This window comes from Xiphophorus hellerii, chromosome 17, assembly GCF_003331165.1.
Source record: "Xiphophorus hellerii strain 12219 chromosome 17, Xiphophorus_hellerii-4.1, whole genome shotgun sequence".
Classification (NCBI taxonomy): Eukaryota; Metazoa; Chordata; class Actinopteri; order Cyprinodontiformes; family Poeciliidae; genus Xiphophorus; species Xiphophorus hellerii.
In genome coordinates, this window is record NC_045688.1 from 18,649,137 (window position 1) to 18,675,710 (window position 26,574).

General features: G+C 39.4%; 1 protein-coding gene across 2 annotated transcripts; it reads right to left on the reverse strand.

Annotated features, from left to right (window-relative positions):
• Positions 1-1,011: 1,011 nt before the first annotated feature.
• mapk11 (mitogen-activated protein kinase 11) lies at positions 1,012-18,945 on the reverse strand. Of its 2 annotated transcripts, none has more exons than XR_004342687.1 (12): positions 18,678-18,945; positions 10,088-10,217; positions 9,947-10,005; positions 9,673-9,784; positions 9,310-9,339; positions 7,499-7,546; positions 7,300-7,414; positions 7,145-7,216; positions 6,232-6,311; positions 6,007-6,085; positions 5,673-5,922; positions 1,012-4,673 (listed from the first exon to the last, which is right to left on the reverse strand). XR_004342687.1 is itself a non-coding variant. In XM_032589692.1 (12 exons), exons 1-12 carry the CDS (start codon positions 18,788-18,790, stop codon positions 4,600-4,602), a joined length of 1,086 nt encoding a protein of 361 aa, XP_032445583.1. In that variant the 5' UTR covers positions 18,791-18,941; the 3' UTR covers positions 1,012-4,599. The 2 variants fall into 2 exon arrangements, 1 of the variants encoding a protein (XP_032445583.1); XM_032589692.1 differs by having other exon boundaries at positions 5,673-5,846; positions 18,678-18,941.
• Between the last annotated feature and the right edge of the window lie 7,629 nt (positions 18,946-26,574).

Sequence of the window (26,574 nt, forward strand, 5' to 3'; positions counted from 1 at the left end):
AATATAACAGTCACTCATACAACTATATCTAACTGATCACTCTAGAAAATCTATATTTTTTCTCCTGTAGCAGTCAGTATCACAGTGTATGGAGGAGCCTCTGTGCTGTTTAGCAGAGAGTGTTGTGGGATTGGCTAAAACTTTGTGGACTTGTGTTTTGCTGAAATGCACTCTGACAGCAATGTTGATATTTTACTTTAACTAATCCACAATTTAGGTAGCAGTTGGTAGCACTGTTGCCTTGCAGCAAGAAGGTCCTGGGTTCGATTCCCGGCCGGGGTCTTTCTGCACGGAGTTTGCATGTTCTCCCTGTGCATGCGTGGGTTCTCTCCGGGTTCTCCGGCTTCCTCCCACAGTCCAAAAACATGACTGTCAGGTTAATTGGTCTCTCTAAATTCTCCCTAGGTGTGAGTGTGTGTGTGGTTGTTTGTCCTGTCTGTCTCTGTGTTGCCCTGCGACAGACTGGCGACCTGTCCAGGGTGACCCCTCCTCTCGCCCGGAACGTAGCTGGAGATAGGCACCAGCACCTCCCGACCCCATTAGGGACAAGGGTGAACAGAAAATGGATGGATGATCCACAATTTTTATTTTTGCAGTATGCTTATCGCACGCAGTGAGGAATTACAAACATTTGTTTGATTCTTTGCCAAACACCAACAAAGATGATCAAATTGTGAACTCATACATCTTCATCTGTGCCATGAACTACTGTACTTAGCTATATGCTTTACCATATTATACTACAGTCTACTATGTTAAGTTGTGCTATCCTAGGTGATTATGCTGTAGTGTTTGAAGCTTCAGTTTGAAGCTGAAGTGTTTGTAGTGTTTCTGTACTTCAATGGTCATATTTTCTATTTTATGAAATTTAGGAATCTGCCAAGTTTTTGAAAATTCCTTTGCAGCATAGTACACTTTATTTTTTATAAATGTTTTTTTTATGGAAGGTTCCCCGCTGTAACAAACTTTCCTGAAACTTTAACTTACATTGACCAACAAGAAATTTAAATCTGGACTTTTAAGAACACATTTTCTTTAATAATACAGCCAGAATACATAAAAATCACAGAAAATATTTGGTGCAAAAAAAAACAAGAAAACATTAGTATTTATTCTGTTGAAGCTCAAACTTCCATAACTACCTGTTGATAAAAGAACTGACAATTCTTGCAGTGATCTGAAACCCAAACAACTGAATCACATGCCAACGTGTATTCAAAAGCCAACACTAACTTTTAACAAACATACATACAGTAAACATATACATTCAGTATGCAGCTGTTATTCAAGTCCACCACAGATACATTAACATAAACATATCATGTTTAAACATTCAGACTTTTAGTATGCTCAGACGGAGACCGTTTCGATTTACTAGGACAATAGGCTCAATATTTTTCATCCAGTGTTAATGGACAACTTGCTGAAAATGCTACATGAAAGCAAAAGAAATAATAATAATAATAAAAAAAACATTTTTGGACTGTACTTGTAAACATTTGCTCTTTGTGCTGCTAATTTAGCAATATGTAAAATGACACCTGGTACATTAAACTTGATGAATTTAGCCAAAAGCTGTTCGATTTTGTGCATTTGAATAAAAAACAAAATGGTAAGTTACAGATTACCCTAGATTACAGAAATGCCTGAAAATCTACAATTGTAATGCTTCTAGTTACATTACAACAGATTCTAACCCAATGAGCTAACAAAGCTAACACTAGAAAAATATTAGCACTTTAGCCTGTTGGGCTACGTGTTCAGGGTCTTTTAAGCAAACTCATTAGCATTAGCTTCCATAAAAATCTTGGGCAAACTTGATCTAAATTCAGAAATACAATTAACTTTTTACAACAAAAATTTTAATTAACATAAATCTGTTCTAGGCATGGGCCAGTTATTGGTATCAAATATTTCATTTCCAAGCTGCTAAAAGTTTCTCCCATTCTGATTTAAAGTTCTTTATAATGATATGAAGACATGGTGTCATTATAAAGTCACTAGAGTTTTATTCAGATGTGGCGTTATTTCAGTCAGCTTATGAATAAAAATACTGGCTGAAATAAAAGTACTATACTTTTTATCTAACTCACAAGAAAAACACATTTGGCAATTTGGAAATACTTCCAGTTGTGGATAGTTGGGGTTGAGTGGACAGTAAGGCAGCACCAGCCATCACTCTTTCTAAGACTATTTTAAACAAGTCACACATTTACAAGCAGGATGTCCGGCTGGCCACCTGACTCATCTGATTCATTCACCACATATTTGTTCAACATTTTGAAAATAGTCTGTTTATAATAATAAGTATATGGGTAGTTAACTTTATACAACTGTAATAATCAATATGCCGTGTTATTTTGTTTGTAGTATTTCGATTGTACTTTGATAGCTGACTTATAACAACTAGATAATGATATGCATTTTTTATTTCTGGTGACTAAATTTTAGGGATCCACAATATGTATATATGTATATATGCTGATGTTGGTCATTTTTTAACATGTCGGTTTTGGTCTGATCAGTAAAACTGGGTTGATATTAACGACTGATCTTTATTTCCTTCTTGTTTGTGTTTCAGAAGCAGGAGGTTGGTCGTGTGGGATCTGTTTGGTCATGTGACAGTGAATGTGATGCGTTGCATGATTATAGGACGTTTCCATATCGTTGCATCCGTATTAAATATCATTGTTTATATATTGAACATTTTAAACAGAGAGACACTGTGGTATTTGTATGATGTAGAACTGGGTGAATATCATACTAGCCCATGCCTAGCACGCTCTAGAAGGACCCTAAAATACTGTAATCTTCCACCGGCTTTAGAAACCTCGCGTATTGCAGTGTAGCCATTTGTTTTAGTGAACAAATGGTCTGAACAAAACTCCAGTTTGCAGCAAGACACGGACGACGCTCTGTAACGATGTTCACATGCACCGACTACACGCGTCATGCATTTCAATTGAGGGTTTGCATCAGATGATGTCAGGCAAAAATGTTGCGCTAAGGATGAAAGACAGACACGAAGCTAAACAAAGTTGACCCTGGTTAGACTCTATTTTCTTTTAATCGCAATCATTAGACCTGGGGAGCACAAATAGAGCTTTATGGTGGCCATAAACAGCCAGAATGTTGCCTTGTTTGATTGACCTCCACATTATATGAGACTCCTGTACTTTATTGGATAGATACCGTCTGAGGCTGTTTGCAGAATTTAACATTAATCAGTGTAAACTCACATACGGGCAGCAAACGAAGGAGCCTGAAGCAGAGCAGCCAAAGCTAACAGGTGACCAACAATCAGCCGCCAGCAGGATGTGTATGAGAGCGAGGTTCCAGAGTAAACACACACCTGCAGCGCCGTCACACTCTTCCAGCTTTGGCATATATTCATTATCTTGCTAATAACAGCACAGTTGGTGTTCAGGTGTAAATAAGCAGGAGAGACGAAGCAGCAGTTTGTTTGACTGAACAAGTAGAAAATTCTGCTATTGTGCATTAGAAACAGAGAGAGATTACAATACAGTTCCAGTTATAAGACACGACTGTAAAATGAGAATAAATCATGCTTCAGTGTAACGCAGGCGACCTTTAACCTTTAACCTTCTGGGTCCCTCAATTTGTTTTTTGTGGGGTTTTTTTTATTATTTTGTTTTGGAAAACCTGATTGTTAATGCAGCCTGTGTTAGACATGACCAGGTGAAATCTTTATCATCTTACCTTTAAAGTTTTTAATAAATTAAACATCACAAAGTGTGTTGCTTCTAATAGTTGTGTTGCCATTTACTACCATTCGAACGTTTAGAACACACTACCAATAAAATCTGAGTTTAGTTTGAGTGTAATTCTTTTCCCCTGATGTTGGAATTAATTCATAGTTTTTGCTTGTTGTGTAAATTGATCAATTTCATAAACAGATTGGGGGAAAAAAACAACTTTTTGTGTTTTTTTTTTTCTTAAAAAATTGAGATATTTAATCACTAAAATAGACATTTAAGGAGTTAAAATTCCAAAACATTTGTAACTTTTATTACATGATGAGAACAGAAGTTAAAAATGGCAATAATATTTTTAAAAAATGGTTGATTCATGAAATTTCTCTGTCATTTAAACGTAGCCGGTGGCGAATCAAAACGAAGGAACTCCAGAAGGTTAAAGATGAATCCCATAAATGAAAGCACTAGGTTCATGGAACTGATGGGTGATATGTCCCTGACGTTGCTTTGGAAATCCTAGTGTGCGTATTTATGTATTTATACCTTTGTCTTTACCGTTCTCTCAGCCTGTAAGGACAGATCTGCCACCGAAAGTTCCTCCCCCCCACCAATCCTTTCGACACTCAGACGGTTCCTCATTTCACCGTCCGTCAGCGGAAATGTAACAGGAAGAAGCGACTTTCTGCTGCAGAGATGTCCTTTTGAACACCATCCCAAACATGATCCCTGCGCCTGGAATGTTTGTGTCCCCATGGAGACCGCCGTTGCCCTTTTCACGTCAAAAACAATCAAACACAATTAATGTTGCTTTTCTCCACGGTCTGTTTTGCATCCAGTGAGTGTGTGGCTGTTGGTCTGGGTTGACGGTGGAGCAGAGGGGCCCTTACTGCTCCGCCTGGAGGCTGTCCGTCTTACTGCCCGACGCCTTAAAGCTGCTCACCTCTTCGAACACCAGCTCTACAGACAGACAGGAGCAGCAGGAGGGGGAGAGAACATGTCAGGAAATAGTGGCCAGGGTTTTAGGTACAGGCATGTGAATTTATTTTGTTTGAATGTCAAACATTTTGTCACATTACAGCCACAAACTGCACATGAGACATCTAACAACTTTCTTTTAGCCATGACTTTCTCCTTGGCCCTCCTCCAGAAATGCCAGAGTGTGACGTACTGCCCACTGACTACTGCTACTCTCACTCAAAGGGTGGAGCCAAAGTCACGTCAGACGAAGATCAGATCACAAGGAGAAGAAGAAAATCAACAGAAACGCTTGTTTGTACGAAACACAGCCTGGATCATTTTCACTTTGTTTTCTTCTGTCACACAAAATCGCAGTAAAACACGATGGAGGTTGTGGTCTTAATGTGACAAAATGTGAAAAACTTCAAGGTGTATGAAAATATTTGCAGAGAAATTGCAAAGCTATAGGAGAGATATTATGTATTTTCAAGACCTGTGAAGCAATTTTAGAGCCAAATCATGTTACTGTTACCTTCATCTGTTATGAAAAGTCAGAAAATATCAAAAACAACTTCAAACACATTTGTCATATCTGACGGTTGGAAATTGGCGTCTGTCTCTTTAAGAAGCTCCTAACCTTTTCGACACTCGTCACTACAATGTTTCTCAATAATGCCGTTTACAGCCGTTCATAGGAGCTCAGCAGATCCCCAGTTCCACCAGGTGTTTGCTAATTTCTGCTGCCGCTAGTCTAGAGGATCTGTGTGTGTGTGTGTGTGTGGGGGGGGACCTGAGCTCCACGGTGGAGCTTTGGGTAAAGAGGCAATGCATTGCATGAACAGGCGTTAGGGCACACCTGAATGGTTGCCATGGGAGATTCAAGGATTCCTCAAATTGAATGAATGAATCACAGCAACACTCCATGTGTTTGATGAGCGATTTTGTATAATACTGACTTTAATTTCAGGTCTGAATTCGTAAAAAGCACAAAGATTTCACCTTTCCACTCCTCCAGAGTCCGGTCCTTGCTCTCCAGTGTTTGGTCGTAAGGCGGAGCCTCCGGCTCGTCGTCTGGGTCGTGGTACTGCGAGAAGTAAGGGTGGGCCAGGGCCTCGCTGGCCGAGATCCGCTCATCACAGTCCAGAACCAGCATGCGCTTCAGCAGGTCGATGGCTGCCAGGGCGACAGGAACAGGAAGGTAAGTGGAGGAGGGTTTGGCCGCGGCAGACTGACGGTACGGACAGAGCAGCTGGTGTCACAGAAATCAGATCAGGCTATAAATGGTTTTCTAATAAGCTGAGAATGTTGGATAATTGAATCTGAGATGCATCACCAAGAGGGTTTGCTCCTCTGAAGATCTTTTCCATGTCTTGTTGGGGCATGAAGGGAAGAGACTGGATGTACTTCTGGGCCTGCAAACAGAGAGCAGCGTTCAGCTCTCCCACATACCGACTGGTCAATCAGCGACTCTGTGAACCGAATGTCTGATCACTCAGATCAGACTGCTGTGGATGAAAATAGAAGCACAGAGTTTTTATCCCAGTCGGTTCGTACTCACGTGTTCGGAGCAGATCTTCTTCAGCAGGTCCGGTGTCGGGGTGCCAACCACCTCCATGATTCTCTTCAGCTGGTCGATATCTAACGGCAGGAGGAGTTAAAGGGTTTCCTGTTTCTGCTTTCTGTCAACTTACAGGTTTCAGATCAAACAACTTTTATTTATAGACAGAAAAAATGTTTTCAAATGATGATTCCACATATCGAGGTAAAAAAGGGCATTTTAACCAACCTTTGAATAGAAAAATTGGTTTTTGAGTCAAAGTCGTGACTCTAACATTCAGAATGGAATTGCTAAAGACTTGCATCTATGCACTTACAGCACACATGGCAGGAATATTTCTTGAGACTATCTTAAGAGCCATCCCAATAATCTGGGAATATTTACAATAGTTGGAAGTGGGATGTCAGCACAGAAAGAGGCATAAAAGTCATGCTGTGTGAACTAGGCGATGGATGTTCTGGGTTTTTGTTTGACCTCCTGTTCTAGAATGTCTTCAGATTGGGGGATGATGTGTTGCTTTTTCAGGTCTTTTAGCCGACCTCGGGTTCCCATAACGGATCTGTTTAAGTGATTTCATGTGGAAATAGTTTTACACGGTGCAGCCTGAGTCTTTATAGCATATTGACACAAACTCTGCAGACAGCTTCTTTTTTTTAGGCGTTGCAAGTTATCCAACACTCAAAGATCAGACGATATAATTACATTTAGCTCGGTTCTTCGGCTCTGAATAGGAAACTCTAGATAATTCAGCCTTTTGTCGTTGCTGCTATTCATTCCACGTAGTAGCAGAGCTCAGTTTTTGAAAGAGCAAGGATTGTAATGCAAATCCGTGAGAGACCTCCGCGCCTCAGAGAGGTGATGGGAGATTCCTGCGAAGTAGAAAGAGGACTCATGCCAAGACGATAAAGGATACAGTCGGTGCCGGGGAATAAGACTTTTCCTTTCAGCAGTTCTCCCATGATGCAGCCCACAGACCAAATATCAACTGGAACAGAAACCAAAGAGCTTCAGTCAAGCCGTCTTCAAAGAGTTCGCTTCCTGAATATCCGCTGTGTCAGAGCAGCTCACCGTTCTGGTTGTAGTGCATCCAGTTCAGCATGATCTCTGGAGCTCGGTACCAACGTGTCGCCACATACCCTGTCATCTCATCGTCCGTCTGCCTGGCCAATCCAAAGTCAAGTATCTGTTGGAAATGGAAGAAGGTTTCCTTTACGGTCCCTGGGGGCTCCAGTAGAAGTTGTAGCGTTGACGTGAATGTGGATCTTACCCTGAGCTCACAGTCTTCGTTCACGGCCACGTTACTTGGCTTGAGGTCCTTGAAGGGACAATAAAACACCAGTAAACATCAGTAAATTAAAAACAAATAAGGTCACAATGGGCTGAAGATGCTGATTTAGATTAAATATAGAGTGTACCCTTAGTAGCTAACTTTAGAGAATAGCTAAAATCTAGGAAAACGTGCACAGCTCTTTATTTTAATGGTTCAAACACCAAATACACATTTAAATTTAAATTAAATGTAAAGTTTATTGATCTTTTATTTAGAATGTACTCTTGCATTCTATCACTTAAAAATGGTCTCAAGACAACAATATTATTGTTTATCGCAATAACATCTGGAACAATTTATCATCCAGCAGAATGTATTGTGACTGGCCTACATGTAGCAGTCTATTTTAGTTGGTAGTAAAGCATTTCTAATGAATTATGGATTCTATTTCACATCGACTTTAATTGACTTTTTTTTGGTTGTTTTTTAGATTTCGCCTTCTTTCCATTGATGGGCGTTTTGGTTCCTGTTGGACTGATTGATTCTTGTGGAACTAGAGGAGGAACTTGAACTCCAGGTCAAATCCAAACTACAAACAGCAAACCTCTGCCAGTAGTCAGTAATAAATGCATATTTGTAACCACATTTCCTTTTAGTAAAATATGACTTTAACACAATTGCCAAGCACTGTTAAAGTTATATATATTTTTTAATTTAACTTTAATTATAACACCTAAAATACGTTCAGAAGCTCATTTTCTATGAACCACGAGGGGGAATAAATACAGACTGAAGTAACTGCATGTTTACACAACCAAACAGATGTGACAATAAAAGCAACAGGAAATTTTACTCCTTGTGCTCATTTCTTGTGTCATAAATAGAACAAATGCTACTGATTAGAAAAGAGGATATGATCATTTCAGTACAGACAATCTAGGGCGGCATGTTGCCAGGATACCACAACAAATTAAGCATCTAATTAGGCAGGTTCTCACAACGCCAGGACAGTTTGGTCCTGCGCATGGAGACGCAGGTATTCACTGAGCTTTGCTGAAGTTCTTACAGCCCTTCTTGAACGTTGTAGATGTATTAGTTTAATTGTGAGAATGTGGCAGAATAAAGACGCAGCATCACCAGAGGGAAGCCTCAAAGTTAAGAGAGAAAAAAAAGTGTAATAAAAAATAAATCTTTTGGTAGAGTTAACAAGAATCTGATGTGACCAGCTGGTCTAGTCCAAGGCTCGTTCTTCAAACACACTCAGTGGTTTGAACAATCATTTCAAAGTCCTGCTACTGATAACAATTTGATGCTGATGTGTTAAAAGATGAAATGTTTCCTTTTCTGTAAAACCGATACTGAAGATAACTTCACATATTCAACATTCCTCATTTTAATTTGAAATTATTTTTTTATGGACGAATTCTCATAATATTTCTACTTAATTCTCCTGATATCTTGACTTAAATAACGTTATGACTTTATTCTAGCTATGTTATGACTACTCTTGTGTAATTATGACTTTATTTTCCTATTATTACAACTTAGATCTTGTAATTAACTTTTCTTTAGCCTGGCCCTAATACTCCATCCGTGCATTAGCATTCAACCCCCTTTACTTGGACACCACCAAGGAAGGTTTTTGTGACTCCTAATCGTTTTCACTCACTTCACTGACATGTTTCCATCACATAAAATCCTGTCAGAAAAAAACCCAGAGGCTTGTGGCTGAGAGAGCAGAGCAGAAGGAGCGTCTGGTTCTACATTTTCAGTTTCCCACCAAACCAGGACAAGAAGCAGGAACTCACCCGGTGGATGAGTCCAGCTGAATGGATGTACTGTTGAGCCGGCGGCGGGGTGGGACAGGAGGGCACGGGAGAGAGGACATAAAGGAGGCAGAGGTCAGAGAGCAGCTCACCACATTAGTTTCTCCTTACAGGCAGACTGCTTTTGTCTTCGCCATGGTAACAGGTTGAGGCTGAATAGAGCGCCTCTCTACAGCTGCCTGTCCGAGCAGCTGGACTCGTTCGGTTCCTCTAACCTCCACGCTACCTTCTGAACAGAACTATAACTTCCTTCAACACAGAAACCTCAGTCTCTACTTCACTGCTGATTTACAACCAGTTAGCATCCTGATGATGTGTGGAGGAAATGTCTTTGTTCTCGGTTACCTTAAGGCCGCGGAGCAGCTGGTAAATTAGGAACTGCACATGCTCGTCCGACAGCCTCTGAAACTTGACGATGTTGTTGAGGTCTGCCCCCATCAAGTTGGTCACCAGGTAGCTGAAAAAGCAAAGATGGATAGAGGGTTGGGGGAACTGGCGATGCTGCCATAGCAAACATCAGAGATCTCTGCAAGCCTTCAATCCCCCTCGTCCATCCACATGCATAAAAGCTGCTACACCTGAACAGCTTGTCAGAAATACCAAGTCAAAACAGATTTACAGCTCGTTGAAGTCTTCTAGTGTCCCCGCCGGCGTGAAGACGTCCAGCAGCCCGATGACCTGCAGAGACACAAGCAGAGACGTGGGTCTGTCTATCCGGGTATTTTAATATTTTCTTCTTTTTTTGTTTGTTTTCACTAACGTTCTCATGTTTCATGTGCTTGAGAAGCCGGAGTTCGCGGTACGAGCGGCGGCTGTGGATCAGAGACTGGAAGGGCCTGGAGAGTTTCTTCACCGCCACCTTCTGCCTGGAGACCACGTCATAAGCCGAGCTGGGAGGGAAGACAGACACAAGAAGCTCTTTATACAGATGATCGTTTCATTTATTACACACTGTGTGTGCATGAGACGTGACATAAAGATAAACATGACACCTGTTATGAACATGAAGGAGTCTTCATGAATGTTTATGACTGTTGTCATGAAGTGTCGTTCGGTAAATAATGACACTTTAAATGCAAAGATAAAATACTTAATGGACTTTTAATGCAAGTTTTTATGTAATTTTTAAAGTGCCATTATTTAGTGAATAATTCAAACTTGATACTTTTAATGCAACTTTTATTGCAACTTTGCATTAAAAATGTCATTACTTACAGAATTATACTTCATGACAACAGTCATAAACACTCATGAAGACTCCTCCATTCTCGTGACGGGAGTCGTGTCGTTTTTAAGGAATCAGCCCTTCAAGTAAATGTCACCAAGAAACCTGACCGAACCAACAGGCCCCTGTGTGAAAAAATAATCACACTCCAAACATAATGACTGCTGGTGGAAAGTGGGACAACAGGGAAAAGCAAAACAGATCTGTAAGGGGATGAAGACTTTTTCACTGGCACCTGAAGGCAGAAAGAGGTTCCTGATGGTGAACCTGGAATCAGCTGGAGCTGAGTGAGTCCGCGCTGGATCAGGTGGACAACGGGAGACAGAGAGAGAGAAAGAGGATGTGGCGCAACAGAGGAAACGAGGATGTAACGCATTATTCGAGTGCTGCTGGTTTATTTTCTTTTCCCCATCTTCCTCTTTTGAAATGGAAATGTCCTGCCATGTAACAACCGCTAAGCCCCGCTGCAGCCGCCATTGTTGAGCCGATGTCTGTTCAAGCCTGCCAGCTTCGTTTTGACTCACAGTCAATACAGGCATCAGGCAGGAAGAGAGGGTGAGGGTTGAGAAACGCCAGCAAGCACGGCAGAAACAGAGCGAGAAGAAGTGAAACTTGTCAAATGTGATTATCTAAACAAAACTAAACAGAGACAACAGGGGAGACTGCTACGTCATTTCCCTTAAGAAACAAAACGAAGCAAACAAAAAACAGCTCATATAATTTTCTACAGTAATTTAATCTCCTGATGGTCTGTAATGTGAGCATGTTTGAGTAAACGGCTGATTGTGGTCCTGAATCACCTGCTGCCATGCCTGATGTCCACACAGAGTCCAGCTGGGACGTCCAGCCTGCTCCATCTGACACCAGCCAGGCCTCACAGACTCACACATACCTTTTTACTCTGCCAGCTTCCATACAAGGGCCTTGGCACTCCACTGTCAACACACACACACACACCCACACCCACACACCCACACCCCCACACCCACACACGCACCCCCACCCACACACACACACCCACACACACACACTCCACTAAGAGAAGCCATTGATTTCTGTTCTCCTCTTTTGTTTCAGCTTCATTTCAACATCCTCAGACTTCAAAATGGGGCAGGAGGAGAAACTAATGTCTGTTGGAAAGAGAACTATTTTTAACCAGGCCTCCTCCTCTGTTAAAATGGTTGATTTAAATATATGAAGAAGAAATTTGCATTATTGTTTGCTCATTCAATATATGAACAAAACGCCGACCTGTTATCTAGAATCTGCGACATCACCACATTTTCCACATTTAGACATCTGTAAAAAGTCTTAAATTCATGTAGCTGAAATTAAGACCTTAAAATGTTTTAAATTCATTAAGGACAATGTGAGTTGGCCTTAAACACATCATAAAATAAGTACAGTCACAAGTTGTAAATAATGTTGTGGGAGGAATAGTCTATGCAGGCTTTTTCTCACAGAACGTTTCTATCAGGCATCAGTTTGAGTCACACGCAGACGTCTTCATTGCGTTCTGTCAGGTTCAAAGCTGCCAGTACTAGTTTGCAAGCTAGTGTAACTAGTGTAAATTCATCAACGGTTTCCTGGACGACTTGCCTCTGTTGCCAACCCCTACAAGGCTAGATGCATTCTGTGCAAAAAAGCTTGGCACTGCGAGGGTTAAGGCTGCAGAGAGCCATATGCTGTAGGAGAAGCACAAAGCTGCTGCTGCCAAGAGCCACAAACAGCCACAAAAAGATCCCAGAAATGTCCTTGGTATATTTCTGTCATGATATGTGTCTTAACTTTTATTCATGATGGTCTTAAAAAGTCTTAAATTTTAAACCTGCATTCATTCTGTTAGCTACCTTCTGTTGTTGGTGACTCCTCTAATTACCAGAAGTAAAGACAATCAAATAAATGTAAAAAAAAATAAATAAATTAAAAAAAAAAAAAAAAAATATATATATATATATATATATATATATATATATATATATATATATATATATATATATATATATATAAACACTGTAACAATATCAGAAAAATGTGAATGTAATACTATTGCTAAAAATTCTGCTGACAATTTTAATTTCCTGACTTTTTTTTTCTTATCATTACAGATCATATCCTCCATTTATATGAGAATCTCAAGCTGTGGATATTAAGGACGGCTACACATGGCCAAATTATTCTGGATATACACAGCATGGATGACTGAAATATGTCCTATCAAATATTGGATTCTTTGCGATATTGCACACAGTAATATATTGACTACTGTCATTATATTGACAGTCGTCAATATAATGACGACTGTCATTTGAAATTTTGTAAAATTTCAAATTATTACAGTTGCAACATGTCATGCAACTGTAATAATAAATGTGTGGATAGTCTACTGTATGTGCTTGGCGGACTCACCAAAGCAGAGTTCTAGCAAAAGCTAAAAGGAAAATGTTTCAGCTAGCTAAAGTGATTGAAAAATGTAGCTACTGCATAAAGAGTTAAATATGAGAACTGACTACGAGACATTTAAAGATGGCTGAAAGAGTTCAAATGCATTTTAGTGAGAACACAGAGTATGTAGCTTACTTAAATAAATTGACAACATGGCTTAAAAAGAATGTTAATCAATAAATGAGGTGAGAAAGGGCCAAACTAATACGGATGTTACTTTGTATTTTACATATTACTCTCTATATTAAAAATGAAGTTAAAATATTGATCTAGTTACAGCAGAGGGAGGAGCTGGAAATGCTCCAAGGTGCTAAAGTGGTCGACAGAACTATACCAAGACTAGCCTTGCTATGGCTAGTTCAGTTAGCTTAGCATACATGTTAAAACTTAGGAACAACTTCATCTCTTCACCTCTAAACAGACACTGCATTTCATAACAGTCGTCTAAAGCAAGATGTGACGGTTATTTGAGTAACAAGAGCAACTATTTGTTAGAAATTCAGGGTGAGACCTGGAGTTAGATGTCAAGTTGGAGGGAAGAAATATTTTCGTCCATCCTCCATTTGTTTATCTGAGATTAATAAAGTGGTTGATAAAATTGATAAATTATCCTCCTATACAAAATCTCAAATAAAAAAAACATGGAAAGTGTATTGCCTTCTAGCTAAACAACAACCCAGATAAGGAATTACAAAGATTTCCACATAAAAATGTGAATAAAAAGTTACCTTACAATGGAGATTCTATCAGCTTGACCTGAAACACTTTTACTTAGGCTAAATTTGAGCACAAAGTATGTATGAAAAAAGTCACATTCTCTAAATATTCTTGTTTGCTCAAATGGCTATCCATAGATGATTAATATTTGGACAGCTATCATATTGTCTGCACTCTCCAAACAGCAGCTTAGAGCAATAATCTTTATGATTGCAACTTTTATGTCTTCTTCACGGCCCTGGTCCACCTGTCAATAAACCTTTGCTGCAGTTATATAATTAAAACTCCAAACAGGGTCAGAGAAAACGCTGAACTCATTTCTCAAACCAGTTTAGCGTATGTTCAATCAATAATTGTGGCAAAAACATAATAAAAACGAAGTAATATGTTTAATTAATAGCTACTCTGGTTCAAACTCAGTCTCTTTCTGTCTTAATGTCCTATGAGGAAAAGTAAATATTCAGTTTGTTTCCAGCTTGATGACATGAAGCTGAAAAGACAAGAAGGCTGAATTAGAAACAGAACATAACAGCTTGCAGCCCTTTAAAGTTTTTGTCTCACAGCTAATCAAAATTCGAGAAATGGTGCGTGTTTAATTATTAAGTGTGTTTTGTATTCATAACTATACTTCCTGTGGCACCCAGGCTCTGTGCGTCTAAACTATCACTACAGCCAATTCTGCATTCTGTCCTTTTATTCCTCACAGAGAACAGGGAACGTATTCTTCAGCTTTTGTTTTGGAGAGTTTTATGAAATATCCACATCCTTGACCTGAGGTCAGCAGTTTTTAGCGGGTTTCGAGGACTACTTGTTACTTTATTTTGATAAGTAACAAGAGACGTTCCTGTGCCCTTTAAGAAGCAGTATTTATGCTACCTCTCATCACTTCTACATTTTGCACTCCCACTCCCATCCCCCTTCCTGTGTTGGTCAGACCCTACCATGAGAAAATTGGTGACAAAGGCTAGAGATCAAAATTAGAAATGCAAAGTAGCTAGGGTAGAGTTCAATTATATCCTGGACACAATAGGGCTTCTCCCATATTTACTTGGACATGATGGAAAATTCCACAGCCAGTGAACCACAGCTTCCATCCACTGCAAAAGCATTTAGACATATACTGAAATATTACAATAAATATTAAGCAATAACATTACTTAATTTCATGCAAAACTATGGAAACTCTGGTGAAGACTCACTTATCCCTCTGGGTAACACATACTTGAAAATAAAAGTGAAACTGACCGCATGACCAATTTTCTGATTTATTGAGTTAATCTTGTGACCCTTGAGGTCACAAGAAATGTTGAGCCTTAACATTTCCTTCCCATAGAGTCAGCTGGCCCTTCAAAATGGAGAAAACAATACAGTGAAATGGTGACGGTACAGCTAAAGTAATGTAAACCCCACCTTTTATCCCAAAACACACACACAGCCCTACACCCCTACACACACAATTCAATCAGTAGCACATCAAAATGGACAAATATATTTTAAAGATGTTACCGATCTGCCTAATTTTAGCCCCACGTAGCAAGTTTTTAAGTATGCTAATATACACAATAAGATAGGGAGCTGTGTGAAAGAATCTACAGTATGTCAACTCCAGAGATTTAAGTGACACAACTCTAAAACCATTAGCATTTAACCTAATTAGACCGATGTTTAGGTTTTATCAGCAATGAAATAACATGTGAACATGCATTATTTTAACTGAATTGGCCGACATAGGTGGCAAAACTATTTTAGCTAGCTAAAAGCGGCGGGATGGTGGAATAATCTAGCTAAAACCAATTACTTTGCTGAAAACAAAGGCATAAAGCAGTATAAAAATTGGAAAACAGCTTTATTTATTACAATTAATTGCAGTATTGACATATTTAAGGAGTTGGATAAAACTTGATAAAAAGTTAGCTAAGCTCTTGAACAGTACCAGTTTAAAACTATATGGCTAAAAGAATTGATAAATTGATGCAATAAGCTGTAGACATTTAAAAGGATATAATCTTAGTAAGTTATTGGTTTGAAAAGATTACTCAAAGTAATAGATTAAAACATAATTGTGCAGTTTGAGGTTGGTTAAAACAATGTTAGCATGGCAAGCTAGCAAATGCTACAAATTGCTAGCATACACCAACAGAACTGTCAACATTTTGGATAAAACTAAAGAATAAATCATCAAAATAGAGTAACAGAAATAGAAACTGATTAACAATTCTCAAATACAATTTTTAAAAGTACGAAAATACATTTAAACTTGTACATTTATGCAAATTTAAATGTACAAAGGAGTAAAAAAAAACTTTAACAAAAAACAGTTTGATCCAACAATTAACGACTATTTAAAGCTTACACTAAATAATTACAACTATGATTATTATCATTGCTGAAAATGACATGTTAATCCAGAAACATATGATAGTGAATCTGAGAATGGCAAGATTTATTTTAATAATTCAGAACTTTCTCAAGATTGTAATGCAGACTATTAAGTTATGGCATCTGTCCTGATGTCTGATAAAGACTACAGTCTTTTTCATTGTTTAACCTTTTGTCACAACCAAATGAGTTTTGCTGCCATATAAATACACAAATTGGTCATACTCTTAAGATAAAGTCATAAAAACAAATTACGTCTTCTATAATTCAAGTATGTAAATAAAACTAATTACATCCTATTTGATACAGAAATATGCAAACATATCTAATATGGTCTGCTGGCTTCAGTAAGGAGCGCCTGAGAGTCTGCAGTGAAACAAAAATGGTTGAAAATGCTGAACTGACCGTATTATTATGACTGTATTATTCTCAGTATTAATTTTTATATTGCTCCTACACTATATTTACTGTTGCTGGTAAATAAAACAGTCTTTGCAACTATAATCGTCCTATTTTGTTACTAGAGAAGAAAAAACTTTCTATCCCTTGCAATGGGCAGCAGTAGAGGTCACATGGTCACATTTTTATCCAGTCTAACCACACTTTTTGGGATTGAGTTCCCCGAATGCTAAACAGCCTTTGGCAACATATTATTTTTGTCCAAGAAGATCAGATCCACATTGAGCAAACCGCTTTCATTCTGCAACCTTGAGGACGAAAAAATATGCTTGACCAATTTGTGCTGTGAAAGAAATACTTCCAGAGACGGATAAACTGCAGCAGAAGTCGTGATCCAGCCATACATTTTTAATCTGCTGCTATTCTGAGCACAACTTTGGAAGCTGCGAGATGCAAAACACCGGAATTACGAAGCAAACAGAGAAGTGTGCCAACGATCAGATATGACAGACGGTATTTTTACTGAAGTCATGCTAGCAGTTTGTGAGCTGTTGGGATCAAAGCTGCTGTCTTAGCATGCAGCCACTGGATTCGTTAGGTGTGGCCAAACAGCCTGAGTTTGTGTGTAATCTGACCCAATCCATCATCCCACACTGCGGAATCACAGGTCCTGTTACACTAATGAAACTACTCCATGTACCTCTTTGACAAAAAGATCCCTTAAATTGGGAGTGACAGGGTGAACCTGATTCAGTCCAGAGGATAGAATCACTTCTTGAAAAGAAGAGAGGAGAATCAAGAGCTAATGCCCACATCTCTCTTAAACGTTTTCACATTTTTCACATTACAGGCACAGATTTAAATGTGTTTTATGGATACGTGTTTGCTTTAAAACTCAAAACCTGAAAAATGTGGCATGCATTCATAGTCAATCTCCAAAACTGAACTTTGATTGGGCCATTCTGACACATTAAAGTAGCCCTAACCCTAACCCCACCTGGGTTTCGAGACTGTTTTAGCCTCTAACATGAAGCCTAGGCGCAAATTCAAACTGGAAGACTCTTTTATCCCCACCGGGACCCGTTAATTGAAGCGACCTGCCCACAATCGTCGACCTATCAACGCCGGACCAAGCCACGTCACGTCCAATCACCGACCAAGTCCCAGCTGATAAGGACCTTCATCCATGGTGTCCTTCGCTCTCCAGCCGAGCTCAACCCACCACCACCCCTTCTCCTCCATTCGCCCGGTCCTGAGGCCCGCACCCTTCTTCAACCTCCACCACCAGTGCCGGGCCCCGGGGGATGACGTTCCTAACAGCATCGGGGATGCTCATCTGAAGCCTATCGCTAACGCTGCGATAACCGTTATCCCCAGCCGGGGCCCGAGCGCCAAAGACTTTAAATTCTGTTTGTCAATAAACTCTTCTAATTGTCTTCTCATCTCCGTCTGAGTCTCTCCAGATTGAAATGTTTTTATCCAGGATAGCCTTATGGTTACCTCCCTCCAAAATTCCTGGGAACGCCACTGGCTTTATCACACCTTGAAGTTCTATCATTTTTATGTGTTTTTTTTTTTTTTAATGTTTTATTTTTTTATCTTAAAACAAGAATATAAAATCCCCTTTTCTTCCTTTAGGCAGTCTGCTGGTGTAGCTTAATGAACACTGTTCAAGGAGTAACACCGTGACATATTGCCATGGCAACGACATACCACTACCTAATGAAGTATTTGCCCAAATATGAAGCAGCTGCACGGTTTTAAGGGGCAGGAAACAAAGAGTGTGTGCAGGTGGCAAAGCAAAGAAAGTGCTGGATGGTAATGATGATGACGGGGATGATGGGAATGATGATGATGATGATGATGATGATGCAAGCAGCTGGATTCCTGGGTATCAGCCTGGCTGTGATGCTCAGGCAGGGACCTGCAGGGATGCAGCTGAAAATAGGAGGCTCCATCAGGGCATGTATGGGACGAGGAGGGAACTCCGGTTTCATTCTTTAAATCCCCTTCGTGCACTAACAACTATTTATCTTTGTTTGTGAGCAGTAATAGTTCACTCTTTCCTAAAATGAAAGGAATAAAAGCAGAAAGTCCAGATCAACGCTCATGTCTGCTGCATGACTTCCGGTAAACATTGTGGCGGACTCGCCCCTCCGCCGCCGCACCGCGCACCAACACTCACCACACCGTGCCGTAGGCTCCAGAGCCCACCGGCGTCAGGTTCTGGTACCGCTCCGGAACCTCCCATACGGTCTTGTTCAGCTCCTGCCGGTAGAATCCCGGTCTGGCTGACATTTTTTTTTCTCAACCGGCTTCAGAAAAGGAAGAAAGGAAAGAAAAGAGAGGTGGAGGGGGAGAGCAGAGCCGAAAATAGATAGATATGGACCGCCGTCTGCTGCCCGAGCCGAACTGCTGCTGCTGCTCCCCGACCAGTCAGTCAGTCAGTCAGCGCCTCTCTGTCTCCCCCCTCCCTGACTTCCTCACTCCCCCAGACACCGCCCCCAACTCCCAACCATCCACTGGAGAAACTCATTACACAACAACCAGTCACTATATTCTATTCTATTCTATTATATTATATTATAATATACGGTATATTTATATAATATAATATGTAATATTAATATTATATTATATTATATTAAGATGTTGATGTAAGTCATATTTCATCCGAGTGTTTTCAGATTTTGATTTATTCCTTTTATTTAGGTTTTTCATTTAATTTTATTGCTTAATTTACTCACCCAAATCGACCCAATCAAGTACAAAGGACTGCACGGTTGTGAAAACAATATTACACATAGTTTCAAAGCTATCACAAATCAAAATCTGAGCAGTGTTGGGTTTATGACGGGACGTCATAGTCGGGAGAGGCCCATGGTAACTCTGGAGGAGCTGCACAGATCCTCAGGGGAAGACATTTGTCCACAGAACAGTCAAACGCTTCCAAGGTAGAGTGGTTAGAAGAAAACTGGTCAGATGAGAACAAGGTTGATTTTCTTTTGCCTACATAAAAAAACATTGTGAAATATATATATATATGTTATATATATATTATGTTATATCATATTAGATTAGATTAGATTGTGTGTATTGTATTGAATAAAGATTCGTTTGTGGCCAGTAGGGGGCACTAGTAATCAACTCCACCGTTCAATCATCAAATGAGGTAAAAACAAACAAAAATCAGGTTTTCTAAGGTTACACATTCTACAAAACTCACAGATTTGTCTATCTATATAAACTCCCAAAAATCACAAAATAACCAGGTAAATCCTGAAGTCTGAACAAATCAATGTACCTTTATTTTCAGTTTTATCTCTGATAGTTTGTTTTATCATTTAAAATTTCTCCAGATGTCTAACATCATGTAAAATTCTAGATTTTCAGCCTGTAGGTTTATATCTGGCCAGCCTGGAAGATCTTTTGGACCTGATTTTAATGAATTGCTGTAGCACCTTATGAAAGATGAATATGGGCCAAAAGGTTATTATACCGAACAATGGCAGAATACAGTTTCTGTCCAAGTCTTAGAATGAAATATTTCAGAAGATTATCAGATTTCACAGTACAATGTCTGTTTTCTATGGGGTTAGGTATTATTTGTTTGTGTGCCACTATGTGTGTACCCTGTATTGCAGCTCCAGTGCAGAAAAAAAAGAACTCAGCATATCAGCTAAACCCAATGTAGACAGTCTGGATCTTTGCTAAGTCTCAATAATTTTGCCGGTGTGTGTTCTCCAGGAACTGCTGTAGTGCAGATATTAATGTTTCCCTTAATTCCGCTAAGAAATACCCAGAAATGGAGCAAACAAAACATAATGTGTGTTCATAGTCAGGTCGCAGTCTCCCGTGGTGACCATTTCTGATAAGTTCTGTTTCGTTGCACATTCTGGGAGAATAAATACCACCTATAATTGTGCAGTCATAGGTGGTGTTCCTGCAGCTCTGGTATAAGTCATTAAGAAAACTGAGGAGGATGCTGCTGATTGATTTCTGGTATTTTGACCTAGAATAGCTAAAATATTGCATCTCACAGGGGTTGATTGTAAACTAATCAGGGACAGTGACTAGATGTCATATCAAACTTTCTGGTGGTCTTCATCAGTTAGGACAGACTGTGAGCAGAGCCACCTTGACCGGCTGCCTGTCTGAGGAACACCATCAGCTCTTCACTGGAGAGGTTCCAATCCCCCCTTCAACGCCTTTGTTTGCATTTGGAAGAACATTGTGATGCATAAAAGGTCCCATTTCAAACGTAGTGTGAATGGATCTGGTCCAGCAAACACAAGACAACACAGATTCCTGTCAAGTCTTCCAATTAAGTCATTCACAGAAATCCCAAAGACATTGGTACTGGTCTCAGTCACTTCAACTTGAGCTTTTTCTTCAACAAGGACCCTGACATTTGGTAAACCCACCCAGCTGGGGAAGCTTTGGTCTGTATCCTGTGTAAAATCTTGAAATGTTGGATATTCAATTTCAGAGACATGTGATGGTGTGCCATATAGCCTGTATCACTAGTCGAGGTAAGTAGGACACCTCAGGATGCTGGTAACTTTCTGGGTCACATACAGCTGGATGTCAATATCCACATTGTATCATTGGTGGAGCAGTGGGTGGAGAGACCAGCTGAGTAATCCATCATAACAGTGTTAACGGTTTCAGCACATCAGAAAGAATGGTGTAGTCTGCCTGGTTGCTCAACTGGTCTATTTAGTCCAGAAGTAAAGGAAATACAGCTGGATCGTCGTCACATGTAGAACAGAACCAGTGTTTGTTGGTTCTGACCCGTTTCCACTGTGAGAACAGCTGAACTGTGTTTCTGGTTTATCAGATTCACTACTACAGAAAAAGTCTGAATGCCTGCCGCTGGTTTAAGGGTTTGACTAGATGCAGCCAGATTATTGGAGCGTGTTAAAATATTTCTTCCCCTAATAATTTTTGCTTCTGATTTATTAAAATATATCTGTCATTTTAAATGTGAAAAATTGTTTTAAAGGTTTTCTTTTTTGAGAGCCATATGTGCCCTTTATGCTTTCATATTTTTTTTAAATATTTTTTTATATATTTTTTGGGCAGCTGGTTGACTAATAATTAATCATAACAAGAATTTAAACTGGAGTCATTTTCTTTCATTTCTGGCCTTAGTCAAACATTTCATAGTTAATCATGGAGTTTATGTTTCATTTTTCAGCTTTCAGGGCCTCTAAAATGATGGAAATCTAACAGTAGGGGGCGTACTGTTCCCATGTTTTGAATGTGACTGTCTTTATCTTTCTTTAGAAATATCAGGATGAGCCCGATGTATCAAAGTAACTTCCAGGCCACTTTAGAGTCAGGAAGGACGTTTTCTCAGCAGAACACTAAGTGGTAATAAACTGATTTCATCTGCTGATGGTCATAATGTTATGGCTGATCAGTGAATATGATAAACATCTATTTTTTTTTCTTTTCCTTCAGTGAGTCAGATTCAAGGGAAGTTTCTGTGATGTGTTCAAGGACAGCGTGTACAGCAGATGCCATTAAACCATCACAGTCATCAGCAGTGAAGGAAGAAAGGCCCGCGTGTTTATCACTCACCACAGACATAATTTATTAACTGATAACATTTCCAGTCACCTTGGATCTCTGTCACGTTTGAGCAATCCAATAGACAGGCCTTTTATTGTTTTGGCCCATGTGGCAATGTGGAAATTATTGTTTATCATTAATAAATGAAGGTACTGGGACTCACTGCAGATGAACTCAGTACAACCAGTAATTATCTTATATGTTCATGTGGACCTAAAGAATATTTCCTTGGAGTGCAATATTTTTAAAAATAGATGCATAATAAAAAACAACTTCAAGTTCATATTCTCATTATCACTTCTCTGGAGTAATGATTGCATTTTATAGACGTACAACGTCTTTGCCTCCTAATGTCACACCATCACTTCTTTTTCACTTTGTCTCATCATAGCTACACATTCTAATGTATTTCATTGGGAAATAGTAAGAAAATAATAAGAGTTTTTGAAATATTTTACTCAACATTTGAAGAGTCTGGCATGTAACTGAATTCAGGCTGCAAAGAACGAGGTGCTGTTTGAAATCAACAGCAATAATTTGAATTATCATAGTTTGTCATAAGAGAAGAAAAATGTAGGTTCATTTTTCAGTCATAGGTCAGAGCAAAATATTCAACTTGAAGCTAAATATTTAGCTGAGCTAAATATCTAATATGGAGCTCAATATTTAGTTTATAAATTACATATTTAGTTACAAAATACAGTACATATTAATCTACAAACAAAATATTTAGATCCAAACTAAATATTCAGTTAGCCAGCTAAACATTTAGCTTCAAACTAAAAATGCAAATTTAAATTCAAAGTAAATATTTAGCTTACTAACTGCTTTGCTTCATACTAAATATTTAGAAGAGAGCAAATATATTTAATTTGAAGCTAAATATTTAGCTAGATGTCTTATTGAGCTAAACTAAATATCTACATTTGAGCTTAATAGGTAGATGGTAAATTAAATATTTAGCTTGCTACATATGTAGCTTCAAACTGTGATGATTATAAATAAATAACATTTATTCAACAAATATGACTTTGAAAAGTGAACCCCAATTTTTTTACACTTATGACAGGCTAAATAACATAAATTATTGCTGTTAATTTTTTATTTCCACCTCATTTGTATGAAAACAACAAAGCACGACCAATTACATAAATGAAACTTCAGTGCATTTCCCTTCTTTTCTTAACAATATTAATATAGCACGATATGAAATCACAGGGTTTGCTATTTTCTATATTCATGTGCCTTTTATTGGGTAGTGTGTGATTACAAAAAAAATAACTGTATAATATGAATACCTGGTGGCCAAACTTGGGTTTAAATCCTGAACTGCTTTCCTGCAATGGCTTTGTTTGGAATAGCAATAATTCCAAACAAAGTCATTATTGCTAATGCAAATGTTTTATCATGTTGGGTTTTCCCCTGATCTTATGATCACCTCGTATTCTTCCTGCGCTCTTATTTACAGCACTTGAAATCAGATATTAGTCCTACAGTTTAAAAGACACTTAATCTATTGATCTAAATTGTTAAAAAAAATATACTTTATTGACTACAAGTCTAATATTTGACGGAGGACATGGAAGAGCTAAGAGTAGCAACACAAACTTTGATGACCAACGGAAAATTTCCACTGTGGAAAAGTTGAGCTTTTACAACGGCATCATTTGGAAAGTGGGTTAAATATTATTGTAGGAGTGTGAGCTGATATCCTGTTCAAGAGCCGGAATCACCTGAATCAGACTAACACAGATAAGACAGAAGGAAAGGTGGACTTGTCAACAAATGAGAAAAAGTACAGTACTAGTACAATAATGCAAAATAAATAAATAAATAAATAAATAACAAAGAAGATTCTTTTTTAAAGTAGAGTTGCTGGTTCTGCAAGTTCAAGTTTCACTAAAACTATTGTTGGACAGCCTAGAATAATGTATCTGTTTATTTCTGCTTGCTTCTCAACTATTTTAGAACATTCTTTGACCTTCTAGAACAGGGTTGGGCAACTCCAGGCCTCTAGGGCCGGTCTCCTGAAACTTTTAGACGTGTCTCTACTTCAACACACCTCATTCAAATAATGAGGTCATTAGCAGGACTCTGGAGAACTTGACTGGACTTCGGAGGTGATTCAGCTATTGGATTCAAGTGTGTTTGATCAGGGAGACATTTAAGAGTTGCAGGACACCGGCCCTCGAGGACAAGGATCGCCCACCCCTGTTCTAGAACGTTGTAGCATTTAATTGAATGTTGCACTTTTCTATGTTAGCAGTGGTTCCCAACCCCGGGACGCGGACCGGTACGAGTCGGTGGCCCAATTGGTACCGGGTCGCGCAAGAAATACTTAAAAAATTCCTTTTATGTATTATTTGAGTCTGGAGGATCTTTTATTTTGAAAATTCTTTAACTGGATTCTCCCGGTTACATCAACATTGAGCCCATAAGCAGCAAAATGAGTAAGAAACAGATCAGATGTCTTTGGAAAAAAAAAAAAGGTTTTAGCGGTAATAAAAAGGTTGGGCACCACTGCATTAGATTACTCGTTACTGAAAGAAGAGGTCCGTTTAGACAAAGTGAGGAGGAAGCAAAGATCGTCAGAACACTTGATTTGTAGGCCTATTACGTCACAGCGCTCCTTGTATTCTTGTGCTGAGACGTCATAGGTTGTGATGTCACGTACTGCTTTGTTGTGTCACACAGTGTATATATACTGTAGATCCTGTTGGTAAAATTCTGCCACATTCCAAGACAGTTCTAGAGGAGACAGAATCAAGTTTAGACCCTCTGTGCCTCTGCCTCTTTGTGCCTCAGTCGGTCGTGGTATCGAGACGCCTCCCTGTCCCTCCATCGCAATGGTCCCAAACCCCCGGCCGCGGACCGGTACCGGTCCGTGGACCAATGGATATTTCCATTTTATGTATTATTTGAGTCTGGAGGATCTTTTATTTTGAAAATCCTTGAACCGGATTCTCTCGGTTACGTCTTGCGCGCCAACATTGAGCCCACAAGCAGCAAAGTGAGTAAGAAACATATCAGGTGTCTTTGGAAGAAAAAAAAAAAGTCTTTAGCAGGATCACCAACATGCAGAAGCATTATCTGACGGTTTCTACCCGCACCCCCTCTCCTCCGGGCCGCAGCAAAATTGCAAAGTCAACTTGAAAAGCACCACACAAAGAGGTGTTGTTTTATTACAAGACTTTTTTTCTGGTGCTAGGAATATCTTGTCCCAGTATTTCACCAAATGAGGGCCGATAGTGACATACCTCTGTCGATCCTGGCTCCATGACGCCCTTCTGTGCCTCTGCCCCTTTGTGCCTCCTTCGGTCCTGGTATCGAGATGCCTCCCTGTCCCTCCATCGCAGTGGTCCCCAACCCCTGGGCCGCGGACTGCCCACAAACAGCAAAATGAGTAAGAAACATATCAGATGTCTTTGGAAATTTTCTTTGCGAAGGGAAAAAGGCCCAGAGAAGAGACAGGAGAATGGATTTATCCTGGTAGGTCCAACCCCTCTCTGCATGATATTTTGACCGGTACGTTAATGAGACAATGAAGCCTTTAAACTGCTTTGCCATGTAGACCAAGCACCCTGTGCATAAGCAACACTTTGGGTGTCATTGTCTCATCACTCCCAGATGGGACCGTCTCGTTGAAGAGAAACAAGCTCAGGGCTCCCATTATTCGTTATCGTGAGTTAAAATTTTCACGAAAGTAAAATGTTCGTTTTTGTGGCGCATCTTTATCTTATTTTGAAGGGATATGTAAACGTTACCATAGCGACCAGAGTCAGAGACCGTTAGGACAGTGGTCGAGACGAGATAAGAGGAGTAGAGCTTGTGAGTTTTAGGTCTGGTTCACACAACACGATTTAAGGATTGTCCGCCGATTTTCCAAACCAACCAAGGCTTTAGCGGGAACACCAACACGCAGAAGCATTATCTGACGGTTTCTACCCGCACCCCCTCTCCTCCCGGGCCGCAGCAAAATTGCAAAGTCGTGACCGGGCCGCGGTAATAAAAAGGTTGGGGACCACTGTTCTATAACTTATGCCAGCATTCTCCACAAACTTCTAGAATATTCTATTCCAAGTTAACAACCAGAACGAAGCTGAAGTTGGTTTCCAATTCTAGCTTCTGATTCGGGAAATGGCTGCAGCAGAATAATTTAGTCCAGGTTTGAAGAGTCTAGGTGTTGTCGTTTTTAAACTAGAGTCGATTAAAGATGCGGAAGGTAGTGAAAAATTAGGTGTAATCTCCCTTTAGCCATTTCCCGAATAGGAAGCTAGAATTGGAAACCAACTTCAGCTTCGTTCTGGTTGTTAACCTGGAATAGAATATTCTAGAAGTTTGTGGAGAATGCTAGCATAAGTCATAGAACTTTTAGAAAAGAATAGTACTAAGTGCAACATTCAATAAAATGTAAAAAAAATCTAAAATAGTTGAGAAGCAAGCAGAAATAAACAGATATGTTATTCTAGGCTGTCCAACAATAGTTTTAGTGAAACTTGAACTTG